We start from the raw sequence: 24,979 nt of genomic DNA on the forward strand, positions 1-24,979 counted from the left end.
TGTGTGTGTGTGTGTAATTATATGTATATTTCGCTGAATTGCAGAGGAATCTATAAACACATTTGTTTAGCAACTAAATCCAGACAGAAAACAGTTCATTTAGTGAAGCTATGACAGCAACAGCAATAAATGGTTAAAGAAATAAAATAGGACAATCTTCAGTATGTTATGCTATGCACCACAGATTTTTAATGTACAAAATATTCAATTGAGTGCAAACACTTTTGTTCATGTAAAAGAAGGAAAACTGTCAGGATTTGAGTTAATTTTTCTAATCATATTTCTCATCCCATAGACCGAAAGGGTGGCTGGGCTCTCCCTTAGAGATAGGGTGAGAAGCTCGGTCATCCGGGAGGGACTCGGAGTAGAGCCGCTGCTCCTCCACGTCGAGAGGAGCCAGTTGAGGCTCGGGCATCTGGTCAGGATGCCTCCTGGACGCCTCCTTGGTGAGGTGTTCCGGGCACGTCCCACCGGGACGAGGCCTGGGGGAAGACCAGGACACGCTGGAGGGACTATGTCTCTCGGCTGGCCTGGGAACGCTTTGGGATTCTCCCGGAGGAGCTGGAAGAAGTGGCTGGGGAGAGGGAAGTCTGGGCCTCCCTTCTGAAGCTGCTGCCCCCGCGACCCGACCCCGGATAAGCGGAAGAAAATGGATGGTTGGATGGATGGATTTTCTTTTGCTTCTAATGAGACAGACCTGTAAATATGGCGGCACATTTACATGCTACAGTTCTGCTCATCAAGACAGACTGCGACGAGAACTACAGGAACAATAACGAGTTCTGACTATGGAGCTGTACGTCAACTTTCTTCCTCGTAGGTGGTTACATTTTTCATGTAGCGTTCCAGCTAAACGTTATGAGCACCTTCCTTTCTTTGGTATTGCTGCTGGGGTTGTTTTTTTTTTTTTTTTCTTTTGTGAACAAACACCATCATGCCCTAATTGCAATCAGTACTTGTTTCAAAGCGAGCCCTCAGCAGGAACAGGTGTAACATTTATTCAGAGGGGGACACGTTCATTTATCTTTTAGGTCGCTGTCCTTTAGATAATGAGAGTTGCAGTCAGCCAGACATGCGTGCAAACGCAGCTACTATCCGTGATGCATTGCCTGCTGGTCATTCGGTGGTGATGAGGGAAGTAATTGCTCAGTAAAAGAAAGGTGAAGACTCAACGCTAACATTTTCCTATAACCTCACCGTTCTCATATTAGTTTATTCCAGAGCGAATACGCAAGAATTCTTCTACAAATTTAAGGTTTGTTGGCACACTTGGATGTTTTCATAGTAATATTTTTCAAAGCGTAAATTGTTTGTAAAGAGGTTTATAAAGCCGAACAATTTCATGAATTTTCGGTCTGCGTGCAGTTTTTCTTTTTTCCTCCCCACTTCACCCCTTCCCGTTTAGTCTTGCAGCAGAGAAACTTGTCATGGCAGACACCTATGTTAGCGGGATGCTGATGTTTTTCTGGCACCGACTAAGCCCCACAACGCACACCATGTTATGTAAGATCTGAAATTAAACAGCAATATGTCACAGAGGACATGGTCTGTGTCGGTGCGAAATAAATGGTACGACCCACCAGGGACGTGGGAGCGCTGCCAGGATGAATCACAGCGTATAGCGAAAGCCCAGTGCATTAACTAGAGTGCACATGGAGAAATTGTGAAAGTGCTGCCGGATCTTTGGACAGCCGCAGAGCCCCGTGGAAGGGAGCCCAGGAGGAATTTGTTGGAATAAAATATAAAGCTGTGTCATCTTATATTTCTGACCTCTACGTTTGTTTGCAAAGCACAGTGGACTGTTAGTTTATCGACTGCACATACGTTCACATCGAGACTGACAGGATGTGTTTTATTAATGGTCAGATAATGGAAGCTTTCCTTTATAGCAAAGGGACAGCTTTGGCAGATTTTCGATGATGGGCGACTGAGACAATGGGGTAGAAATATTAAAAACCCCGCAGATCATGTTTTTATTACAAGTGATTTGATATTTTAAAATCTGTGGATAATGTACAAGTCTATAATGGCTAACTACTGGCACACAAAACATTTCATAAAATGAACTAACACTGAAATAATAAAATAAAATCAATAGCACTTTTTGTAATGAATTCTAGGAACTTTCAACTATTAATAATCCATGATTTCCTCTTTCCCAGGGATATGAATATAAGGTAGTGTAAATTCACATTTTAATTTGCCACTCTTCAAAACAGGAAAGACAAGAGCACATGTCTAAAATCTGCCGATGTGTGTTGAGTTTTACAACAAACAAAATGTGTGTTTGTGTGCTATGTCTGTTTTAAGTTGCAGGAAGGTTGCTGGATTAATCACTCCTCACTAAACAAGAGGACTTTTATTTAGTCATGTAGCCAAACCAGATGCACTAGATGGAGAAGTATTAAGAAATTTCTAATTAATACTAGTCTGTGAGTTTTGAAAAGCATTAATAGCCCAAGTAAAGATGTATAAAAATATCAAATAGCATCTTCTCACTCTGAAATGTAATGAGGATTCCAACCTTTTCATTTAAAAACTTTTAATAACTGTTGAAAACATCACAAAATAGTTGCTTCTATCACAATCACTGGTACTCTACAAGAAAGGCTTTACATTACTCCAAGCTCTACATAATCAATTATAAAAAAAAAATAGACTTGTGGCAATCAAGCCAGAATGAGCACATGCATGGAGGCATGTTTTCGGGCCATTAAGTCTTCAAAACAAAAATTTAAGCATTTTAAATTCATCTTAGCCAGTGGTGCCAATCATTGGCACCCATGCAAACCAACACAATGACTTTAATGGGCAAAGAAAAGTGTTTAACTTCAAAACTTTTAACTGTAAGCGTCTGGAAAAAGCTTAAATCTATTGCTAGAAACATGTTTTTGAACAGGCTGAAACTGCTTCTGCTTCAAACTGAAAACCAAGTCTGACATGAATTAATACTCTGCTCGTTATTCAGTGCCCATAAAGGGACCATCTGAATAATGAGTTCAGTAACAACACAATAAAACTCTCACAGTTGCATAACTCATGTTGCTTAAACTCCATTTAAAAGGCAAAGTATTTTTTATTTTATTTTTTTTACCAGAAGAAGGACCTTATGTCACTACATAAAACAAATCTGATTCCAATTACTTCTGAGATAGTTTAAAGGGCCATTTAAAAAGCAATCCTTTTCCAATATTATAAGGTAGCTCATGTGTTGATTGATTTCCCAGTCCTCCATCCCATATTCTGTGGTGGAAAGTCAAAATGTTCCTCCACTGCTGGAGGTTGCCTTGCAGCTGCTCGCACGCCCCACTGCTGCAAATCACCTGGCAGTCGGGCTCAGGTAATATCACGCTGGTTTAATCTCATCTGCAGCGATGCCTCCCCAAGTGTTACCTTTGAACGCTGCTTCTCTGAATCCTTTGCACTTCCAGCCTTTATATGCGAAACAAGGTGAACTAATGGGATCGTTTTGTAAATGGCTTTCCTCTAGTCCAGGGAGAAGAAACCGAAGCAACATTAAGCAATAGGTGGTTATATTTTCCCTACATGGCATTACTAATTGCTAAGACTTTTTTTTTTTTTTTTTTTTTTTTTTTTGCTGTGTGTTTATAATCCTGACAGGAATAGGTGTGCTTACTGTCATTTATGTTTGAGGAGCCAAACTTTCTCCCCACTGATCCAGACGCTGTCAAAACAGCAGTACAACCAGCTGGATTTAAGTGCCTGTCTAATGTGTGCATTTTCTCCCAATCCAACCCTTTCAGCTTCCTCAGCTGAAAGTCAACACCTCACTCAGCCAGGAACTGCAACGTGGAGCATGCAGCATGCAGCAACGTCGCAGATTCATGAGCAGGTTTCGTACAATCGGGGTTTTGTAACCTTATTGTAACCATCAGCCACAGCATGTGTTTACAGGTGTTTAAAATGTATCTCATGTGACGGGAAATAAAATTATGGCAACGTCAACAAACGCTGCCTTTCATTTGAATTGATTCGGCTCGCATCCAGTGCCGCTATATTCGTCAAGAACGTGTCAGCAGGTTTATGAACAACAGATTGCCAATTTGATTTGAGCCTGGCTATCCAATAAATGCAATAAATCTTAAATAACACACACACACAAATAACACAGGCCTGAGGCTCTGCCAGGGACTCGTGTGCAACTGAAGAGTTTTGTTTGAATGTAAATTGAAAATATTTAGCGCTCGCTGGCATCTGTTGTAGAAAATGTGAATTCTAGATTTTTGATTTATTACTTGCAATCATTTTCAGTTTTGTATGTGTGTGTAATCGACATGCAATTTTACATAACGCAGTTTTAAAGATCTTTAGCCTGTCAGTGATTCTGTGATGATGGCTGAAAAGCATCGTCAAAAATCCATCCACGGTGTGGCATATTTTGCAGTAATTACGTATTTTTTTTATTTTTTTTAAACTTTCAAGATAATTACATAAGCTCTGTAAAACCTCCCTGTCATTTTTTTTCTTTCTCTGTTGCTTTTAACAAAATATTTTAACTAATCCAGATCTCATCCTGCATAGCATGTCACTAGGAATCTGTAAGTTCCTGGACATGTATGTTAAAATTCAATTGATTTGCTTTCAAAGGGAACGCTTTGAACGCTACGCCAAGTGAATACGCTTCTGAATGTCATGTTTGCGATTTAAAGAGCTGCTTTCCCTGCTCTTGACAGCAGCGTAGGAAACTGATCAGAGATGTTTCTAACATCATGTGTCAGAGCAGAATATTAGAAAAAAAATGGTTTTTTTTAAAGGATGACAGCAAACACCCCCGCACAGAAACAGTGAGGGGCCAAGGCTGATTCTTTCACAGGTTCCACACGATTCCACCGAGAGGCAAAGAAGGATGACATAAAGGTAGACAGATACACAAAGGCAAATATGCTGTTGTGGGTATGCAAGCATAGTGACAGGAAACGCCTCAAAAATACAATTCAGATTTAAAGATAGCTGAGAAAAGGCGAAAATGTGCAGCTTGTCATTTTAAACTTTCCAAATGAGCAACCAAATAGATAAGGTTTAGGATTTCTTTTTCCCCCCTCTCCTGCTCTTGTTTGTGTGGTATTTCTAATGTTTTATGTAAACAGGCTTCTCAAAATTAGCTATATGTGTGCATGTGTGTATTTTTAGTCAAATATGTTGCCTTTAATATTGTCAAAAAAGAATGACTGAATAGTTTTTTTATGCAGCTGCTTAGACGTTTTATTTGATGCAACAGATGGACAGATGTTTGTGTTACTTTTATCATAACATTTATGCTATATACTTGAAGAACTTAAAGGTGAGCATCATGCATCATATATAAAATACACTAAGTTCGAAACAGCAGATGAGTATGTGGAAAACCACGTCATTGTTGAACGTGGTGGAGAATTTGTGACGTGTTGAATCTGTTTGAAATACCAGGACAATTTAGATAATTATCTGGTTTTATCTGGTTTTTCAACTGGGAAGATGATGGTCATGCTTGGGGCTTTCAGTAAAATAACTGTCTAGAACACAGAAATTACTTGTAAGGCACAAAACAAATATTCTTTCATGGCCACCACATTGTCCAGATGGAAATTGCAAAGAAAACTCGTGGCACTGAGCTGAAAAGACGAGAGCATATGGGAAGCCTTCGGACTGTGAGATTGTGCAAAGAGGTCAAATGCCCTTCTCTCTGCCAGCATGAGCAGAGTGAAATGGTAAAGGAGATCATTTAGGACGAAGAAGAAACCTCACTAATTGTGTCACAAGTGATTTTGTTCAAAGATATGTATTCATTTTAATGCGACATAAAATAAAGCTTGTATTCATGTTAGTTTTATTTAAAGTAACCAATACAAAGACAAGGATTTTTGCAGAATGTTTCCGATATTGAGGTGCCAATAAGGAGTACAAAACCTCATCTTTAACATATAAGTCATAACTTACAACTATGACTGTGTTGTTGTTTTTTTATATAATAAGGTGCACACAAACGCAGAGGGTTTGTAATACTTACTAGCTCCTACCAAGAAGATGTCGCTGCCAAAAAGCAACAGGAGCACCGAGTTGACCAAAACAGTCAGACGACCCATGCCTCGGTAAGAGGTGGCTGCTCTTCTTTAGATAACAAAAGGGGATGAAGCACCTATCTTTAAAGTGCAACAAAGCCTCAACTGTTCATTTTGGTTTTTAAACACGTAAAGGTGTTGAAATTCCTCAGGGGATATGAACGGTCCCCGGCTGAATCTGGCTGGAGCTGGTCAGTCCGTAGATAACCTGTGAAACAACGTAACGCACGATGCCTTCAGAAACATTTTCTTCCCCACCTCTCTCTCTCTCTCTCTCACTCAGCCTTTAACAATCCAGCGGCTCCTTCTTCCATGATCTCAAACAGTGAACAACGTGGGAGGGTTTGTTCGTCTAAATCCGGCGGCAGAGACTGCGGAGCTCCATCATCCTTGAGGTCATCGATCATCGGTGCGCACAGGTGCGAGCAAAAAAAAAAAAAAAAAAAAAAAGAGAGAGAAGAGGTGATTTTTGAGCCTAAATTTTAGCCTAAACAGAGTGATCCAGAACCACGGACAGCGCCTACAAGTTTNGAGGTCATCGATCATCGGTGCGCACAGGTGCGAGAAAAAAAAAAAAAAAAAAAAAAAATAGATGGACAAGAGGAAAAATGGACCTGGCTGGCAGATTGAGAGGCGTGATCCAGAACCACGGACAGCGCCTACAAGTTTGCAGAACCTCCACCCTCCTTTCCTCTCACCGTCTCTGTCTCTCGCGTCTGAACGTGTTCATTCACGGCATTGGTCCTTCTGCGGTACTTTTTCTGTTGAACCCTATAACAAGCCCCAGTAACGTCACAGGTACCCAACTCCAGCGCACACGCAGGACGCACCGATTTATCATCCACGTGTTACAAGCGGAGATTGTTTGCATTGATTCGCTTGCCGCTGACACTGCGGCCGCGTTGCACATGTCCAGCTGCTTTTTTTTTTTTTTTAACTATTGCGCAATGTGGGGAGACGACACTTAACAGCACTACGTACATTGACATGTTGCTAGACAACGAACGTAGAGCAAATTCTCACTGAATTAAACTGCATCCAATTTAAACACAAGCAATGCACTTCTGCATTTGCTAAATCCAAGGGTTAAAATAATAATAATAATGACATTATTCGCTTTGTGCACAAGCAGCAGCAGGTCGATGCGTCTCTCGCCCTTCGTGCTCTGCGCAGGGCCCTAAGACACGCCATGTAATCAGGAAGATGAATCATGCTGATAAGCTGAGTGCATTGCCTCGTGGGAGCATCGTTTGAAAGCAAACTGCTTGTCTAAAGAAACGGATATCAAATCCCTGTGTTTTTTTTTCTTTTGTTTATATAAAAGCTTTAAGTTTTATGCCACAAATGAAGTGTCATTATAAACTTAGTAAAATCAGATCACATGCGTCTATCAGCGTAATCACTCAGCTGCGTATTGGTCGAGAAATTATTGCTTCCCTTAACCATTCGAGGTTTTAGATGACTGGTGGATGTTTATCTGCTCTTGATGCGCCTGACACGGGCAGATTTGAAAAAAAAAAAAAAAAAAAAAAAGAAAGAAAAAAGATGTGAGCTAGATTTGCCATGACCGCTGTCTACCTCTAGCTAACATTGAATGGTGTTCGTCTCTGAAATAGAGCTTGACAGCACAGCAGCTTTGAATGTTGAGCCATTTTCTTCTGTAGATGTCAGAGGAATGAAAAGTATAATCTTTCCTTATTATTCATTTTTTATTTTTATTTTTCATTTAGTGGATAGTTAAAAATACAGTGCTGAAGCACACCTACAGACGTTTTACCACATTTCAACCACTTTTTGTGTCATGTTAGAAAAGAACCAAAGTTCAGAGTTACTGTGGTTTAACACAGTGGTTCCTACTGGTTTTAGATGTGTCTCTGTTCCACATCTAATTCAAATGACCGCATGACCTCCTCTGCAGCCGTTTAGTGCTGCTGAACTGCTGTTAACCAAGTTTTTCAAGCCAGATGTGTGTCAGGACATTGAGTCGGGTTATTTGCTTGTGAAGTGATGCCCTATGCTGCTTTATGTCACATCTATGTAGACAAAATTACCATTCTACACATAGATTGTACCCTGACATAAACTTACATATTCTATGCAAATATAAGAGAGTGAAATCCTTCATACATGACAGTAAGTTCATGTTTTTGTTAAAGTACTCTGTTAAACCAGTGGTTCCCAACTCTGCTCCTCAATCAACCCGACATGTCCCTGTATAGTGTGTGTGTGTGTTGTATTCAAAATTATTTTACGCTGAAAGTTAAAATGTCGTTTAATAATAAAACCGACCTCAGTTTTTCCCTGTCCGTCTGAATTACTTATTTCCAGCATCAGCAACTATCCAATAAGGTTAAATATGAAGTCATTTTTAAAGACTTCGAAAGATTCATGTTTATTTAATGAGGACAAGCACAGAATCGCATTGGCCTGACGAAACTGCATGAAATACTGACTTTCACTCAGTTTGCTCCTCTGATTCAGAGACGTTCCCATTTTGTTATTCTTTGACATGGAATGTTAAATCAACTGGTTTAATTTATTTCAGTTAAATTGAGTTTAGTTCAAAATAAAATCAATCAAATCAAACAAACCGTGACACAGACAGACACAGTGAAGTGTAATAATTGTATCATATCCACCTTATTTCTGGCAGTGTTCCTGCAAAGCTTGGACATTTTTCTGTTCGCTGCTCCTCAGAGAGAACCTTGATTATGCCTGATAATAATAATAATAATAACAACAACAATAATAATAATAATAATAATAATAATAATAGTGGAGAAATAAATAAAAAAATATGTGCTGTATTTCAATAACATGCCACCACTATAAGTCCTGCAGCTCATTTCAGTTGAGAAGTAAAACTGATAGTGAAAGTCCTCATCACACTGCTTGGGCTAACAAACCATCAAAGAGAAGCATTATAAGCACTACTGACAGCAGACTGGTTTTAGGTTTCAGAAATAATGAATAAAGTGATTACATCCCCTAAGGATCAGCAGTAAATCATGTATAATATACCAGTCTGCCCATACTCGTCCATTTCTCAACCCACAGCAGAAAATTACAACTTACAAATTGTAAAATATGCACCCAATATGCTTTCAGGAATTTAAAAGCACTGAATAATTAATACCACTTCCCTCACTTGAGCTCATGTTCTGTCATCTTTCCAAATGTGAAAACTAGACAAAATTTAATATTTTTTACCCCTAGGGAAACAGAAAGTCATTGATTACTAAATTTAAGTTTAGTTGGGTCTATGGGCTACACAGAACATATTGATTACAATTTTTGAACAAAAATAATTCTTAAATCATGATATTTCACCCGCTTAGTTCTCCGTTTTGAGCTCCTGTGAGAATAAGCTGATTTAGAGCCTCCTGTCACTTTAAATGCAAATAAGTTGCTGAAGGCCACGCCCCCACCAACTCAACGTTTACACCCGCACTTTCCTCACGCGAAAATGGCTGCAAACAGATTTACAATTGGACAGAGGTATCTTTGATCCTGTCAGACTTAGAAGAAGAAGTTCAGCGTCCATATGGTAAGTCAGCAGCAAAACACTTTTGTTTTCCAGCAGACGTCTTACAGTGCAAACCATCTGAACAAATCTTGCAAAAAGTGACTTTTGCATTGTAAGTCCCCTATAAAACTGGATGGCTGGAAACTTTCAACAAGCAAATAAAAAGAAAACTGAAATTCTCATCTTTCTCTGGACAAGCTTGCTCCTAAACTCAAGTGCTTTTACTAAGTCCGTCTATCCTGTGTAGGTCCATGAGGTCCAGTGAGAAAAGCTTGCTGCTAAAGACAAAAAAGAAACAGAGCATTTGGTGCTGCAAACCCAGACTCTAGAAATTTCTCCCCTTGAGCCTGAGAGCTGTGGACGCAGTGGTCTCTCTTAAAACGTAGCTCAAAATTAATCTTTTTTAAATTGGTCTCTGCATTTAGTCATAAATTTCTTACTCTGAGTTTGTTTTTCTTGCTTTTATTGCACAACATCACACCTATCTTTTCAGTTATATTTGTTTTAATTTTGAAGAATCCTTGTTTCATTTTAACTGCTTTTAACATTTTATGTAAACTTTTGTAATGTTTTATACTTTGCTGTGCAGCAGTTTGTGAGATTTTTTTTTATATCTTTGATAAATGCTATACAAATATTTAAATACCAATACATGTAGTAATGTAATTGTAATTTTCTAAGTAAAGCTTTTGCCCCCATCAATTAATGTTCTGAAATCCTAGGTCCAATATTAAAGAGGGTTGCTTTTACTCTGTTTGGGTGTCACTAAGTCTGATGTGCATGACAGCAGTACAGTGCTGGAAAAGAAGCATACGACTATTGCAAACATTAAACTCACACAATGACTGCTTTGTCAGTCCAGATTTCAAAACTTATCACATCATGTTTATCTGAGCTCTGAAAAGCTTCAAGTTAATCTGTAATAAATTCTAAGAGTCCTACATGTCAGATTCTGCAGAAGAGAAAGATCCAAATAAATATTGTAATGCTACACATAAGTAATTTGAATCAAGAGGATTTTTGAGGAATGGAGCAAAAGACCTTTGTAGTACCAGAAATGTTCTATTTTCGGCTTTAAACATGCACCAGCCTTTAAAGTGAAACGTTTTAGACGGGATTTGTGAAGAACAAAAGAGGGACGCTAAAAAAAAATACTTTCACCTGGCATGAGGATGACCTTACATGTTAATTGCTTTGTGTTGAGTATACCAGGAGAAGATCTTTATAACTAGAGTGAACAAAATGTCAGGGATTTAATAAATGACAAAAATTATTCACCTAAGTCCTCTATTACCCTTATGTAGTTATAATTCACATCTTAAAGCATTCATTTTAATGACATTTCTGAAAGACCTTGGCTGCAGCAGTGCAGACCTGTGCAAGAATCATGAGCAAGCTTTCATTTCTCAGTGTGCTGCTTCACAGGAGGCAGATTTTTCTCAAAGAAATTGTTGGGAAAAAAAAAAACTGTAAGACCTTCAGAAAATCTGTAGCATTGTTTAGTAGTTCAAGCAGCTTCAACTCCTTGGAAACAAAATATGAAGAGATGAAGACCCACAATGTCTCCTTCGTACTATAAGAAGTAGCGGTTAATGAGATAGCATGCATAATATAAAAGATTATTGAAAAATGTGTGTGTGTAGGGGTGTGTGGGGGGGTTCCACTTTAAATGCATATTGAAACATACGACTACTTAATTTTTCAATGCATTCTGCATTGCTTTGAACATATAAGCAGTTCTGAGTACTTGTATTAGACATATTAACCTTCTAAAGAATACGTCTCAGAAAATTGAACACAGCATGCAGATTAGAGACTTTCTCTGGAGCAAAAATACAGCAATTTATAGGCATTTCAGAAACGGGACAAAGCATGCTGGGAAAGTCTGCAGTAGTGGAATGCAGCTTTATATCATTTTAGCTGAGAGGTTTGGACTCCCACTCATCCCGGTTAATTAGATGCGGTCATTTCTGAAACAAGCCGTCCTGCAGTGCTCAACATTAACATTACAAATAGAAAGTCTGTCAGAACTTTAGGTGGTTACTGCATAGTCCAGCAGTAACCTCCAGCATTTTTTGCCACATTCACGTATAATTAAATTTTTCCTTGCCACCAATGTCCTTCACTCATATAGAGCACAGGTTGTGGTGGTCAATAACCGGACATATTTAGGACACATTTGGGGGTTATTATCACCTAAATGTTTAACTTTTTAGTAAGGTAAATAAAGATAAAACACCTGCCTGGCACCTGGATTACTAAAGATTCCCACTAATGGCTAATACAACGGGATATGAGGGAAATTCATCTTAATCAAAGCTTTCTTAAGTAAAACTGTCAGCTAATAAGTAAAATCTACTTTCTGCACACTTGGTTTTGATCTTTTTTTGATTTACTCATTGATAAGTTATTACAGACTTGCCGTTGGCATAATTCTGTAAAAATCTTTAACTGGTATTTCTGGCAGAACTGGAAGTTCTCTTAAGTTAGTCGGTTTCCTGGCACAAACCCAGTTTCCAAGCTTAGTCTACGCATTTTCAAAATGTTTGAAGTTAGGGCTTTTGGGAAACTGTTCAGACAGTTTAATGTAAGCCTTTCATAAAGCAAATTTTGACGTGGGCTTTTGATCATTGGAAATTTTGAACACCCAGCTGAGTCCACGTTTCAGTCATTTGACCCGAACTGTTACCCAGACATGAAGTCTGTTCAAAAACTGTTTCGGTGTGCATAACATTTGATATTTTAAGTAGAGGATAGTCCCTGGGTTATGTACAGATTAAGGAAATAAAACTTTCCAAATATTTAGAAATCAGAATCACAACTTCTCTACTTTAAAGCAGAATTTTACAGATTTCCTTATGTCCAGGCACATACTAAGGAATGGACTAGTTTTGCTTTTCTTCTGTAGTATTAACCGGAGCACATGGATAAATTAGGTTTCTTCTTTCCTCTCTATCCAGGAAATACATACACACATTTTAAAAAATGTTTCGGAGACATCTGTTGTCGACGTTTCAAGAGCCCTCACTGTTTCTAGAGCACACACTTGTGATTGATGGACTCCATTAATTTAATGACATCAAAGCCCAGGAGAGATAACATGTTCACAAGGAGCACAATTCAAAGTGAACACAATCGAAAACATCATTGGAAGATGAAAGCCCGTCTCTTTTCATCTGTGGCGACGTGCTTGTTTCTTTCCCAGAGGAGGGAGAGGGGTTATCCCGAACAAATGCTAATGACGTGTTGCCTTCTGCAGGGATCAGTCATTAATCAGTGTGGGAGCCATCATTATTCCCTGCGAGGCACCCGCCATGCACAGGGGGAGGAGAAAGGACGGGGTGGTCCTAACCTAAATGTCTCATCATGTTATGTTAACATCGTGGCTTATTTCAAACTGGAGGGTCTGGATCACTCAGTCAACTTGGGTAATTTTTAAGGCAATGTTAAAAAATATATGAGTAAAATATCTCATATACTCAGTTCTTAATCCAGTTGAAATGTTGGATTAAGATTTCATTGTAAGCTGAAAGTGAGGAGTGGGACAAACTTTCCTCAGACTCATTCCAGAGACTTGTTTATTTGCTAAAAGACGTTATTTTAGCTAACATTAGGGTAACATTACCTATTGGAGTATCGCCTAACCTTTTCTTCAACAAACAAACACATTTTTAGTGACATCTTTAATGAGCAAGCGAGGTTGTTTACTTTAGTCTTTAGTGTCAGCATTTAAATAATCAGCCAATTGTCACATACCACTGGCTTTCTGACACAAAACAAGTGTATTGCAATGATTTGCAATATTAAAACTAAACTAATGTAGTACATTGCTTCATTGCACCTGAGTCATGTGATGCATGCTATCAATTCACAAACAATTTACCTTAAAGTTTATGTATAAAGAAAATCTTATAGTCGGCATATAATCATTGTCTAACTTTAGTTCAGTTATATGAACAAATGAAACTGCTTCGTACTCGACAGTCTGACTGTTACAAGACAACATGTTTGAAATCATCGTCTGCTTGTGTTGGCAATATTTACCTTTGCCATAGTCAATTATGCCAGTACTGTGAGAAACAGTTGCTAAGAATATCTACGTATTCCTCATGGAAAGTCATAAGCCAAACCACATGCCCTGAGTAAAGAGTGCAAGTAAAAAAGATTCAAAGAGCATCTTTTCATCTGGGTTTTTGACTGGTTATGCTCTGGGTATTTCCTCTCTCTTTGGAATATTGTGAGAGCAAATTGGCTCAAATTTAAAATAATTGAAATTCGGACCCATTGATAAGAAACCCCTTAGATCCTAAACCCATTGATGCCATGTGATCAATTTCCATAAAGCCAGGTGGATAACCAGAAGACCAATTGTGAGCGACTCTGTGCAGTAATGAGACAAGAACGGATCACCATCAGTCAGCATTTGACCCCGATGTTAATATCCCATTACAGGACACACACAAACATCTACCTACTTGCGTACATCTCATTTTGTACCTCCAATTAACCTCTCAGACATCAGCAGGAAACCAGAGTACCAAGGAAAAGAACCATTGCACACACAAAGAGAATGTGCAACTCCACAGGCAGAATAAATCCAGGATCTTCTTATTGAAAGTGTCAACTACTAAATATTAATATTCTCTAAACTCATAGTTTGTTTTCAATTCAGTTACGTTCCATTGGGTTTCATTGAACAATACCCATCTTGAACCCTGTTGATTCTAATTGTGGTCAGATAAAAGCATTTGAATCCATTTACGATACAGTTCACTTAATCAAAAATGTTTACACAAAGAATAAAAAACTATCAGATTCAGAAAACGACAGGCTTCCTGAATTAATTCAAATTTAACCCAGTAAAGCCCGTTTCAAAAGGCATCACGATTCAATATGTTCAAATTACCTTATTTACTCTAAAAGCCTCATCTGTTTTGCAGGTTTTTCTCAGACATGGAGACATTATTTAACGCTGCATGACACTGACCCCTGCAGGATAACACAATTCCTGCAAATTTTGTAACTTTCTGTTTTATATTTTTGAATTGTACTGTTCCTTATTGCTTTACATTTGTTTTTGGGGGGTTTTGTCAGTGTGCAGCAAAGTCCAATAACAACAATAATAATAGTAGTAGTAATAATAATAATAATAATAATAATAATAATAAATGTAGTTAATAGAACATTATAATTGTGAAATGTTCATTTTGTAAATCAAAAGAAGTGAGTATCTATTGTCCCTTGGTTTTGTTTTTTTGTTTTTTGTCAGTATTACAAACCAAAGTTTAGAGGAAAAGAAATGTCAAGATGTCACCCAATTTGGTAACTGAGGCCCTTCTTCTCTACGTGGCATTTGAGGAATGCTGACTCACACTTCCTGTTTCCTGTCCATTCAGGAAATGGCAGGGTTTAACCCCTAGCTGCCTTGGCCATTCCATTCTCATATCTTTGAGATACTGTCAGTAACCCCAAGGGAGATTTTTAGTTTAAAGGATCCAAACTGCAGCAATTTAGTGTAATTTGTTAGTTTTGAAGGCTTCCTGCGGATTGAGCTTTACAGGTTTTCAACATTCAGAAAGTAGATGAAGTTAGTTGCACAATCATTTCGTGTTGCCTTTATCTGACACTTGCCATCAGCAATAATAAAACTAAATTCAGTCAAATGGTATATGTGATGATGCGACCTTATTTTAGATTGATTTTATCTAAGCGTGGGATCCTGAGCATAGAAGCACAACTTTGCTCTCTTAAATCCTGACAGAGTCCTTTGAAAGTTCTCCTTTTGAAATATTTTGAGCGTAGATTGAAGAGAAAGCCTTTGCAATTGCTATTTATAAAGAAACCGTTGCATTCTGAGTCTGTGATGAAGATGAACCGTGCTGTCGGCTTACAACTACACAAATGCCGACAATTATGTAAAAAGCATCAATCTCTCTTTTCTAAGCCTTTTTATTTTCAAATACAAATAGATGAAGAAAAAAATGTGCAAAGTATTGTGCATGTAATCTCAGGTTGTTGCGTTCAGTACCATGCAAATGTTTCACCTCCAGCTTTACCTCTATTGCGTTCCCCAGGTACAAAAGCTGTTCATCATGTGCATGACCCCGTCGCATTTCTAGTCCCTTGTTAATCATATTATATACATACATACATATCATCACTAGTGATACCTACTCACATTCCAGCGCTTCAGTCAAGAACAAGAGGCATCTATAACTGAAACAAAGTCAACATAGCGAAACCGTGTTGAAGTTCTTGACTTTGATACGTTTCTGACGCTTGTTTCCGTTGTAGATGGTAGAAGCCAAAAATAACTTTGACATTCACTGAGAGGAATTATTTTATATAAATCTTTTGTATGAGTCACAGTGGAGATGCTAGGTGGGTACAGCCATTATTTGACAAAAAGCGCTTCTCTCTTTTTTTTTTTTTTTTTTTGCCACCTATGGATGCATCTCATATTGTCCCTCTGTGGCAATAAAGAAATCGTTGAGAGTGCTCTGTAAATAATCAAAAGTGGGCCGTTCCTCGGGCTTTTGTTTCCAGCACACCGTCATGATCTCGTAAAGTTCCTCGGGGCAGCCTTCCGGCCGTGGCATCCTGTAAAACTTGTCCAGGTTCCTGATCACCTCTGGATTGGTCATTCCTGGTTGGAGCCAAGAAAAGCCAAATTAAACTCCCAATTATTTTTGCAATTGTTTATATGTATTATGATATGTGTCGTAACATACGTAGTCACGGGCGATTATCAGTATCTCAAAACGTTATGCTTTCTAAACCTGAAAGATAATTGTTTCTTAAGGTTTTTACCCGGGTATGGTATCCTTCCATATGTGACCATTTCTGTCAGTAGGATCCCAAAGGACCAGACGTCTGATTTGATGCTAAACGTGCCATAGTTGATAGCCTCTGGAGCTGTCCATTTAATGGGGAACTTCGCACCTGAATATTGGAAAAAGACAATGATAAACATGTTGCTGACAAGTAGCTCGAAAGATCCTGTAACACTTTATTCTTATCTTAAGATTCACCCAGTCAGGACAGAAACAAGGTTTCCACAAGAACATTTTCTAGCAAGAAGAAATGTGTAATACAGTCGTCATATTTCGTCAGACTGAGGATTATTTTTAGTTCACAGTTGTCATGCAAGTGCGTATTTACTGACATATTGTTTCAAATTAGCCCGTAGCAGTAATCTGAGAAATGTTGAATTTGAGACGTAACTTATTTAACTGATGTTTGAGTTCTTTCTGAAACTTTTTTCAGAAAACTGAGCTGTTTAGAGGATTCTAAGTATTTTTCCTTTGAAGCACAGTATAAAGAAATGAGAACGGGCTCAAGACTTTTTTTTTTTTTTTTTTTGCACAGCTAAAAAATACACCAATTTAAAAGTTGCAAAATTCCTCATTTAACCACATAAAAACTGTGCAGCATATTTAATTTGATTGCACGATACATAAAAATGCAGTTACGATCATTTTCTGCTCGTACTTTACCTTCTTGTGCCGTGTATTCAGACTCAATGATCCTGGCAAGGCCAAAGTCAGCTATCTTGCAGTGGAGCGTCTCATTGACCAGAATATTAGCCGCGCGAAGGTCACGGTGAATATAGTTCTTCTTTTCAATGTATGCCATGCCTTCGGCTATCTGTCATAAAGGAGACAGAGAAGCGGACGTGTCATCTGAGTCATGTGCTCAAATACAAATTTAAGTGTCTAATATAGGACTAGATACATCTCAAATATTTATGTACAGCCATCCGGATAAATGGACAGCAGTTTGTACACTGTGTGTGTGTTTGGTCTCCCTTGGCAGCATTTGTAGGATGTGTTCTGGGTTCAACAGTTGGGCTTTCAGTAGTAACAGGGTTTAATAGGATGTCATACTATAAGGAAGTTGAAAGTTTGGGGGGAAAAATACTTTTGTGTAGGGTTGACGGCGGTGGCGGCGGAGGGGGGGCTTAGTGTAGATGGAAAAATAGCACAACTTCCTGTCCGGATGTTAATAATTGACGTAGTGCGACGCTTTGAAGCCAGTTGAGCGAAAAGCCCCGCCACAGAAACCACACAGCTACTGCTGACAGTTTCCATGTGTGTTCACATCATAACTGGTGTCAAAGATTATACTACAGTCTCAAAAACGTTCAGAGCTTTACTGTAGAACAGTGAGAGTATAAATAGGCTTTGAGGTAAAAGTAAAACCTAATATTTTTTTTAGCTGGACGGCGACTGGAGAAATCAAACACCTAAATATTAATGTCTCGCAGTTACAGGCAAAAACTACACCAGTTAGAGCAGCAATGGCAGAACCGCTCATAATATTATCAGGGAAATGTTGCATTACAGGATGAAACTTTGAGATCGTGTAATTAAAGCGGTTTCCCACCTGCGCTGACATATCAATCAATTTGTTCATCTTGAGATTTTTTCCTTCATCGGTTTTTAGAAAGTCAAGAAGGCAGCCTGTAAGAGAGAAAAGGGACATGATACCATCAGGGAAAAAAAACCTAAGCAGATTAAAATGTCACCCAATCACCATTTTGTAGAAATGTTAATTTATGATCTTTTACATGATGTGATACACTCGAGTGCGATAAAACGTACTGCGCTTCAGTGAGATACCTTTCACGAATGAGGCTCCGAGTTAATCATCGACGTTCTAACAAGCAAAATTTCATGCTGCACATGGACAGTTATTTGACAAAAATAAATGTATATGGCATAATAATCTTCAAAATTCATGAAATAATGAAAATTCAAACTATATTTGTCTGCATCTGTTTATAGTTAAACAGATTTTAAGTCATGCAAAGTGACAAAGTATTGCCACTTTGCATGACTTCAAATGCAGCTGCAGATTTAAATCTGCGATAGATTTTTTTTTAGCACAAATGTAACAAGCTTATTCTATTTTCCTTTAAATATTAAGTAACACTGAGAAAAGAAGCAAATTCATTCTTCTCTCCTAAGTTAGTCCTGATTAACTGAAACTTGCAGCTCTTTCATCTAATCAGCTGATTTTCAATAAAAGAAAGGAGCAATCTTCTACATTCTTACTGCAGATTTAATTTATTTTGGAAGAAAATAAATCTTCCAAAATTTATTTTGGAAGATTGTTCTCACATTAGGAGAACAATGTAAATATTGTTCTCCTAATGTGACGATCAAGAAAACAATCCTATTGTTTCATGTCTTATTGCAGTTCCGAAATTGGCTTTTTTTTTTTATTCACAGATTAACCTTCTACCTAGCAATAGAGAATATGCCGCAGACTATGCTAGTGTCACACAGTATTTTCTGTTGAACCTTGAGCGTTGTTTTTTTGTGTCTACCAACACAAAAAATTCTCTAATCTTTTCATAAAAACTTACTAACAGTATATGCAAACAAATTTACAAGCAATGTTTATCATGGCTGCCATAGCTGATCACACTCGAAATAAATAGTCAGATTTAAAAAAAGAAAGAAAGAAAAGAAACTCAAACTCTGTGTTAATGCATATTGCAAAAAATTAAAAAATTAAAAAATGGGATGGGATTATGGTTTTGCAGGAAGCTTTTATTTTTCAGACATTTTCCATTTTAAAGTCTTCCATGTGCCTTTAAAATGCCTTTTAAAACTAAATAAAGTAATCTATTTGTGAATAATGCATTCAACTACAAAGTGTGTTTTTTTTTAGAATACTACAGCATTTTGGTTTCTATATCTATTTTTCATCCTCCTCTGTTAAAATCCTTTCAAAATCATATTCATTCTTGCAAAGAGATTGTTTGATATACTGTAACTCTAACAAGCTAAATACAGTATGTTAGATGGACAAAAAATCTAAAAAATCTACACTATACATATATGTTTTTCTAATTTTGAGTGATTTTGCACAAAAAAATGATCAGGGTCAATGTTAATAGTAGTTTTTGATGCTCCTCAAGGTGCATAATTGCCCCATTGAAATGATAATATAAAACTTGTGGAGAGGCATCCACCACCAATAAGTGACGTAGTTAATTCTTTTGTACACAGTAAATGATCTAGACGTGTATTTTCTTGGTCTCTTTGGGAGGAGGACGGTGACAGGGGTAGGAGTTTGCCCTGTAACCGACGGGTTGCCAGTTCAGATCTCTGCTAGGTCTGCCTCAGTCTTTCTGACCACCTGCTGCTGGTGGTCAGAGGGACGGGCGGCGCCTGTGCATGGCAGCCTCGCTTTCACTTCTATCTGCCCCAAGTCAGCTGTGGCTACTATGCAGTCGCACCATCAGGTTGTGAATGTGTGCATGAATGTGTGAATGGCTGAGTGTAGTGTGAAGCGCTTTGGGGTTTTCTGGACTCGATAAAGTCCAGACAAAGTCTCTCGATAAGAGAAATAATCTCGGTACGTGTGCATATTCGGCTCTCTGTTTACAACCATATTAGTACTGTGATTCATAACATATTCATCTGCAAACCTTTTGATATTTCTTACCGTTCACCATGAACTCAGTCACGATGAGAATAGGCTCCTTGGTGACAACAGCATGGAGTCGTACGAGCCTGTCATGCTGCAGCTGTTTCATGAGGTTAGCTTCCTGAAGAAAGGCCTCCGGCTCCATCGTTCCTTCTTTCATCGTCTTGATTGCAACCTTCTGGGTGTTCTTGTAGTAGCCTGCCAAGGAGGTTCATGGAGATTAATTAATTCACTCCCCTTTTCGAGCTCATGAGACCCCTTTGAACGTGAAAGGTAGTTTTTTCTTTTCCTCACCCATCCAAACTTCTCCAAACTGCCCAGCACCGAGTTTCTTCACCATTTTCAGCGTCTCTCTGGGAATCTCCCACTCATCCTGAGCCCACGGCTGCTGAGGGGCCTTTTGTTTACAAGGAGCATACAGTCGAAGACACAACCCGTCTGCAGTCCCTGCATGTAAGCGTGATACATGTATGATAACTACTGAGAAAATGTTTTTGTTTCCATCCGTGACAGCTAGAGCAAAGTTATGCTTGCTTGCATGAGCGCCTTTTATCAGGAGCAGCTGTGCTTTGGCAGACATCTACTAGGTTTATCTTGTGGTTTAGTCACAGGAGAGGTAGGGCTATCTAAACACACTTACAGGAAATGCAAAATGCATCTTGAGGGTCTAGTTTCCTGATTTCATTCAAAGTCAGATACCGATGTTAAAATTCATAGCAGCGAAAACGACACATCTGTTGTGATTAATACATTCTGAAGTCCACATAGGTGTCCGTTTTTATGCGACGTAACTCTGAAATTATGACGTAAAAGAAAACTTTGCATGTACTTGTGTTGTAAACTTACGGGTGTAGTACTTGACCAGCTCTTGTAAGGATGGGAAGGTGTTGGAAGGGGAGATATAGTAACCACCTTTGTCCAGACAGCGAATCTTGTAGTGTTTCACCACATCTCCTTGTTCTTGATCATTGTCTCTTACCGACAGCGAGTACGACCCTGAAAGCAAGAACCGAGAGGAATCGGTTTTCTTTATTAAACCTATCACTGTTTGAAGCCAATGATTGTGTGTTGTTTTTAATAGGGCACTAAATTTTGCAAGCTCTTACCTTTACAGGTCTCACTCTCTCGAACAAGAAAGGAGCCTGGTTTATTTCCAGGAGCCAGAAGCAGTCGTTCCGTCTCTCTTCGACTCACATCTTTGAAAAACCATCTACGACACAACACAGTTGTTTTTTTTTATTACTTTCATTTCAAAAATGCAAAATCATAACAGTAGTAATTGCACTTTAAAATATGAGTGCTAAAAGCTGCGGCACTCCTGATAAAACATGTAGAAAAGCATGAAAATAAATGACTAGTGTTAAAACCTGAGATGCCACTTGGGGGCTCGTCCAGACTTGTTAGTCACAGTTGGAGTTGTTAAACAAGTGTTGCTCTCACTTTAAATATGAGCAACTAATTTTATTGCTGGTATTTTTTCATTTCCCGTTAAGCCCTATTGCCCTAGTAGATTTAGGGCAATTTAGGAAACGTAACACTTCCGGTTTTCAAAAGTAAACTGTTTGAATCGGCCCAGTTAGGATCCTGGCTTGAATCGATGGAGAGAGATAAATTTTAAGGTGATGTGAAGGGGGTCTTTCAAAGTTCTGGAACTCAAAAGAAGAATAAATTATCAAAATATCTGGAGAACCCCGTGAAAGCTGCTATTGATTATTACAACAGTAGCAAAAAGTATTTCACTGAGTACTAAGAACTATGTGTGTGTATATATATATATATATATATATATACAAGCTGACATAAATTTTTAAAAATGAGATTTAAATAAAACCTGATGCATGTATGGAATTTGAATCTATATTTTTTGAGTTAATACAATGAAACACCTACCTCATTTCTCAACATAGACTAACTTCTTGGGTGTGGTTCATTTCTGTCCTAACAAAGTGAAGATGAACACATATACCTTGGTTTGATGGCTTACTCTCATGTCATTCTTACGTGGTCAGAGACTTTGAATAAAAATGGAAGTCTATGTCACATCGCCTTTATAGCCCAAAGAAACAGGAAGTCATTGACTAATTGAAGGCTTCTAGACACTTCGATAAACTTAAAAAGGTAAAGTAAAAACATGGACAATTTCCTTTAGCTATGTTTACTTTATATCTATTTGTGAGTGTTAATAATAGTGCCTCCAGTAATTTTGTTGAAAAATAAATACTTTATAGCATTTCTTTCCCTTTAGTCATTCTTGTTATGCAACTGTAATAAAAGATCATTTTATTTCATGCCTTCTACACATATCTACCAGGGCTGCCAATACTGTCGCAGAGTGCTATTTTCTGGCCTAGATTAGAATGTTTTCCCATACTTCTCCACCTCCAGCGTATCTGATCTGGCTACATAATTAGATGGGATGAAGCCCTCTTGATCAGTGAGAAGCGATTTAGCCAGCCACCATTCTCCGCTCCTACAAGTACAATATACGACACATATCAATTTTGGTTTAACTGGGGGAAATGAGGAGCAGCAAACTTCACGAATTTCGAGACCGGGACGACGCTTACTCTTGTACAACTTTGAGCTTGTCTCCTTTCTTGAAAGAAAGATCGCTGTCGTTGGTCGCTTTGAAGTCGTGCAGTGCTATAAACACATTTTCATCTGAAAAAAAAAACAAAAAAAAACAGAGCGATAATTGTTTCTTTCTCGTCATGCTCCTTAAATCTTTGTTTAGTTTCACTACCCACTTTTTGACACCCCTCTATATTATTAATCAATGCGTTTCTATAATCATCATATGAGTCTGTTCCTTTTTCTTAAGTAATACGCACCCTTGTTTAACTCTGCCGTGATGCTAAAACTACTTTCTTTTGCATGCAGCCCTGCTTATCTTATTCCCAGAAGAGAGCGAAGGAAATTAAGCTGCGATTTTAATCACACAGAGTAGCTTCGTCCTACACACACTAATGTCTTGTTGACTGCATTATTGCAGAAAGTTAGTTGCAAGGGAAAATTGTAGTGATTACCGTTAGAAGTATAGGTGTTTGCGTTGTTTCCCTAAAACAGAGAAAAAGTATGTTTTTGTCATCAGTATTCATGCACGCATTTATTATAACTATCGATGGTGTACTGAGCAGATAAAATTGATCACTTAAGTGTTTTACTTACTGTGCGGTTTGATGAGTGAGATGTCTGGGGGTTCTTTACTTTGTAAAATGAATTGTCATCTTTTACGTCTTTCTGGTCACTGCACGTGCAGCCCATCCTGTGAATGTAAAAGGAAGGTACATAAGCTGAGCTGTAACAGCAAAAAAATAAAAAATAATAATAAAAAAACTAAATCTGATGGAACATCTTCTCCTTTACCTGATTAAGCTGATGAGCTTTCTGATTTTCAGTCTCCACTCCTCCCACTGCAGGCCCACGTCTTTGACCTCATGCCCAGTCTGAAGAACAAACAAAGCATTCGAAGCCGCTGCTTTTTTTTTTTCTTCTTCTTTTTGTGCCAACTATTTTTGGTTTTATTTCTTAGCAAATGGTCTTCTAATGAAACTAAACAATTCTGGAAAGAGGAAGTTGACAACACTTCTGCACCTTTACTGAGTAGCACTTTATCAATGTGCATCTCTCATGTTTGCGATAAAAATAGACAAGTGAAATTGCTAAGAAGCTGATTCAGAAATCCACATTTAACTCTCCTTATCTACATTAAGGTCATGTTCTGTTCCAGACAAGTTTTTCAGTGTTTAGCACGTTAAATTTATAGTTTTTGCTATTGTCATGTTCAAACCATCAGAAATTGAAAAATTCAAACAAACTATTGTTTTCTTTCGATTAAACTGCATGTGTAACTTTCTAGCTTGTCTTCTGAAAAGATTCTCTCTTTCCTGCGGGAGTTGAATTTTATAGCTTAAAAAGCAAATGAGCATAAATAGCAACATTTGTGCCCAGCAGACAATTATCATTAAACATTAAACATTAAACATTACTGCCTCCGCTCTGTCATAAAATCTTTGAACGTTACCTTAAAAATTATAACTTTAAATTTGTTCTTAGACAAAAAATATATTTTTCTTAAACTCGGTTGCTGGTACCAGCACACGGATTCCTTTGCAAAGTTTTATAGGTAAAACCACTAATTAATAGGAAGAACTACAACAACTTTGTATAACATTTATACTAACATTAATGCAAATATTTTACCTTCAACAACATATATTTCCTTTCAAATTTTCACTGTAAATTACTTGCCATAATTAGATAATGTGACCATCTCTATCAGTTTCTGATTCCTGAGTAAAACATTATGTTGCGTCATCTCTTGTAATTATTAACACAAATGCTTGTGGCGCGCTTCTTTCTAATAAATCTGTAACAGTAATTCTAACGGATGATATATATGACTTTTTAATTTAGGAAAATGATAACACAGGAGGTATTTACCTTCAGTTTGTCCTCAGAAGTAACTCAGTTGCAAAATGTCTTGAGTTTCCTCAGTGCTCGTCAGTGTGTCACTCTCACTCGCTTACTCACCCTGGTTTAGAAAGTTTCTCTCTCTCTTTCTGTCTGCCTCTCTATCTCTCTCTCCCTCTCTCTCTTTCTCTCTCTCTCTCTCTCTGTGTTTCTCTCTCTCTTTCTCCCACAGAGGGATCAGACCTCCCTGAGGGTTCGTAGTGCAGAGTTTACTGGAAAAATGCAGCAGCATAGGTTGGCCTGTAATTATCTCCCTACTTGTTATAAACATCTATTAGCCCTTTAGCCTCTAAATTAATACAACAGTATTCATCCTCAGGTGCAGCAGTCACAAAGTTTTATTTATCAAGGCATATCAAGTTTTGCTCCAAATCAACTTAATGCCCTTGCACCTAAATTTTATATCTGCTGTGGAAAAAAAAACAGTCTTGTACCTCCTGTCTTTTTACAGCTAGTTGGTCTTAACTTTAGGCGTGGTGAG

At 38.0% G+C, this 24,979-nt stretch overlaps 2 protein-coding genes across 2 annotated transcripts in view; both read right to left on the reverse strand.

Moving 5' to 3' along the window:
- The window catches only part of fndc4a (fibronectin type III domain containing 4a), a 20,022-nt gene extending 13,466 nt beyond the window's left edge, over window positions 1–6,556 (reverse strand). Inside the window, exon 1 of the mRNA XM_007552932.2 lies at window positions 6,008–6,556. Within this exon, the coding sequence (XP_007552994.1) occupies window positions 6,008–6,083 (76 nt within the window). The 5' untranslated portion in view covers window positions 6,084–6,556. The remainder of the gene's footprint in view (window positions 1–6,007) is intronic.
- Window positions 6,557–15,516: 8,960 nt separating this feature from the next.
- On the reverse strand, window positions 15,517–24,557 carry blk (BLK proto-oncogene, Src family tyrosine kinase). The gene is made up of 14 exons (XM_007552936.2): window positions 24,469–24,557; window positions 23,392–23,471; window positions 23,194–23,290; window positions 23,052–23,082; window positions 22,593–22,686; window positions 22,397–22,495; window positions 21,132–21,235; window positions 20,872–21,021; window positions 20,320–20,472; window positions 20,044–20,223; window positions 17,971–18,047; window positions 17,082–17,232; window positions 16,396–16,527; window positions 15,517–16,231 (listed from the first exon to the last, which is right to left on the reverse strand). The coding sequence occupies exons 3-14, from the start codon at window positions 23,287–23,289 to the stop codon at window positions 16,029–16,031; spliced, it is 1,470 nt and encodes a 489-aa protein (XP_007552998.1). The 5' UTR covers window position 23,290; window positions 23,392–23,471; window positions 24,469–24,557; the 3' UTR covers window positions 15,517–16,028.
- Window positions 24,558–24,979: the final 422 nt, after the last annotated feature.

Source organism: Poecilia formosa, unplaced genomic scaffold (assembly GCF_000485575.1).
Source record: "Poecilia formosa unplaced genomic scaffold, Poecilia_formosa-5.1.2 Scaffold53, whole genome shotgun sequence".
NCBI lineage: Eukaryota > Metazoa > Chordata > Actinopteri > Cyprinodontiformes > Poeciliidae > Poecilia > Poecilia formosa.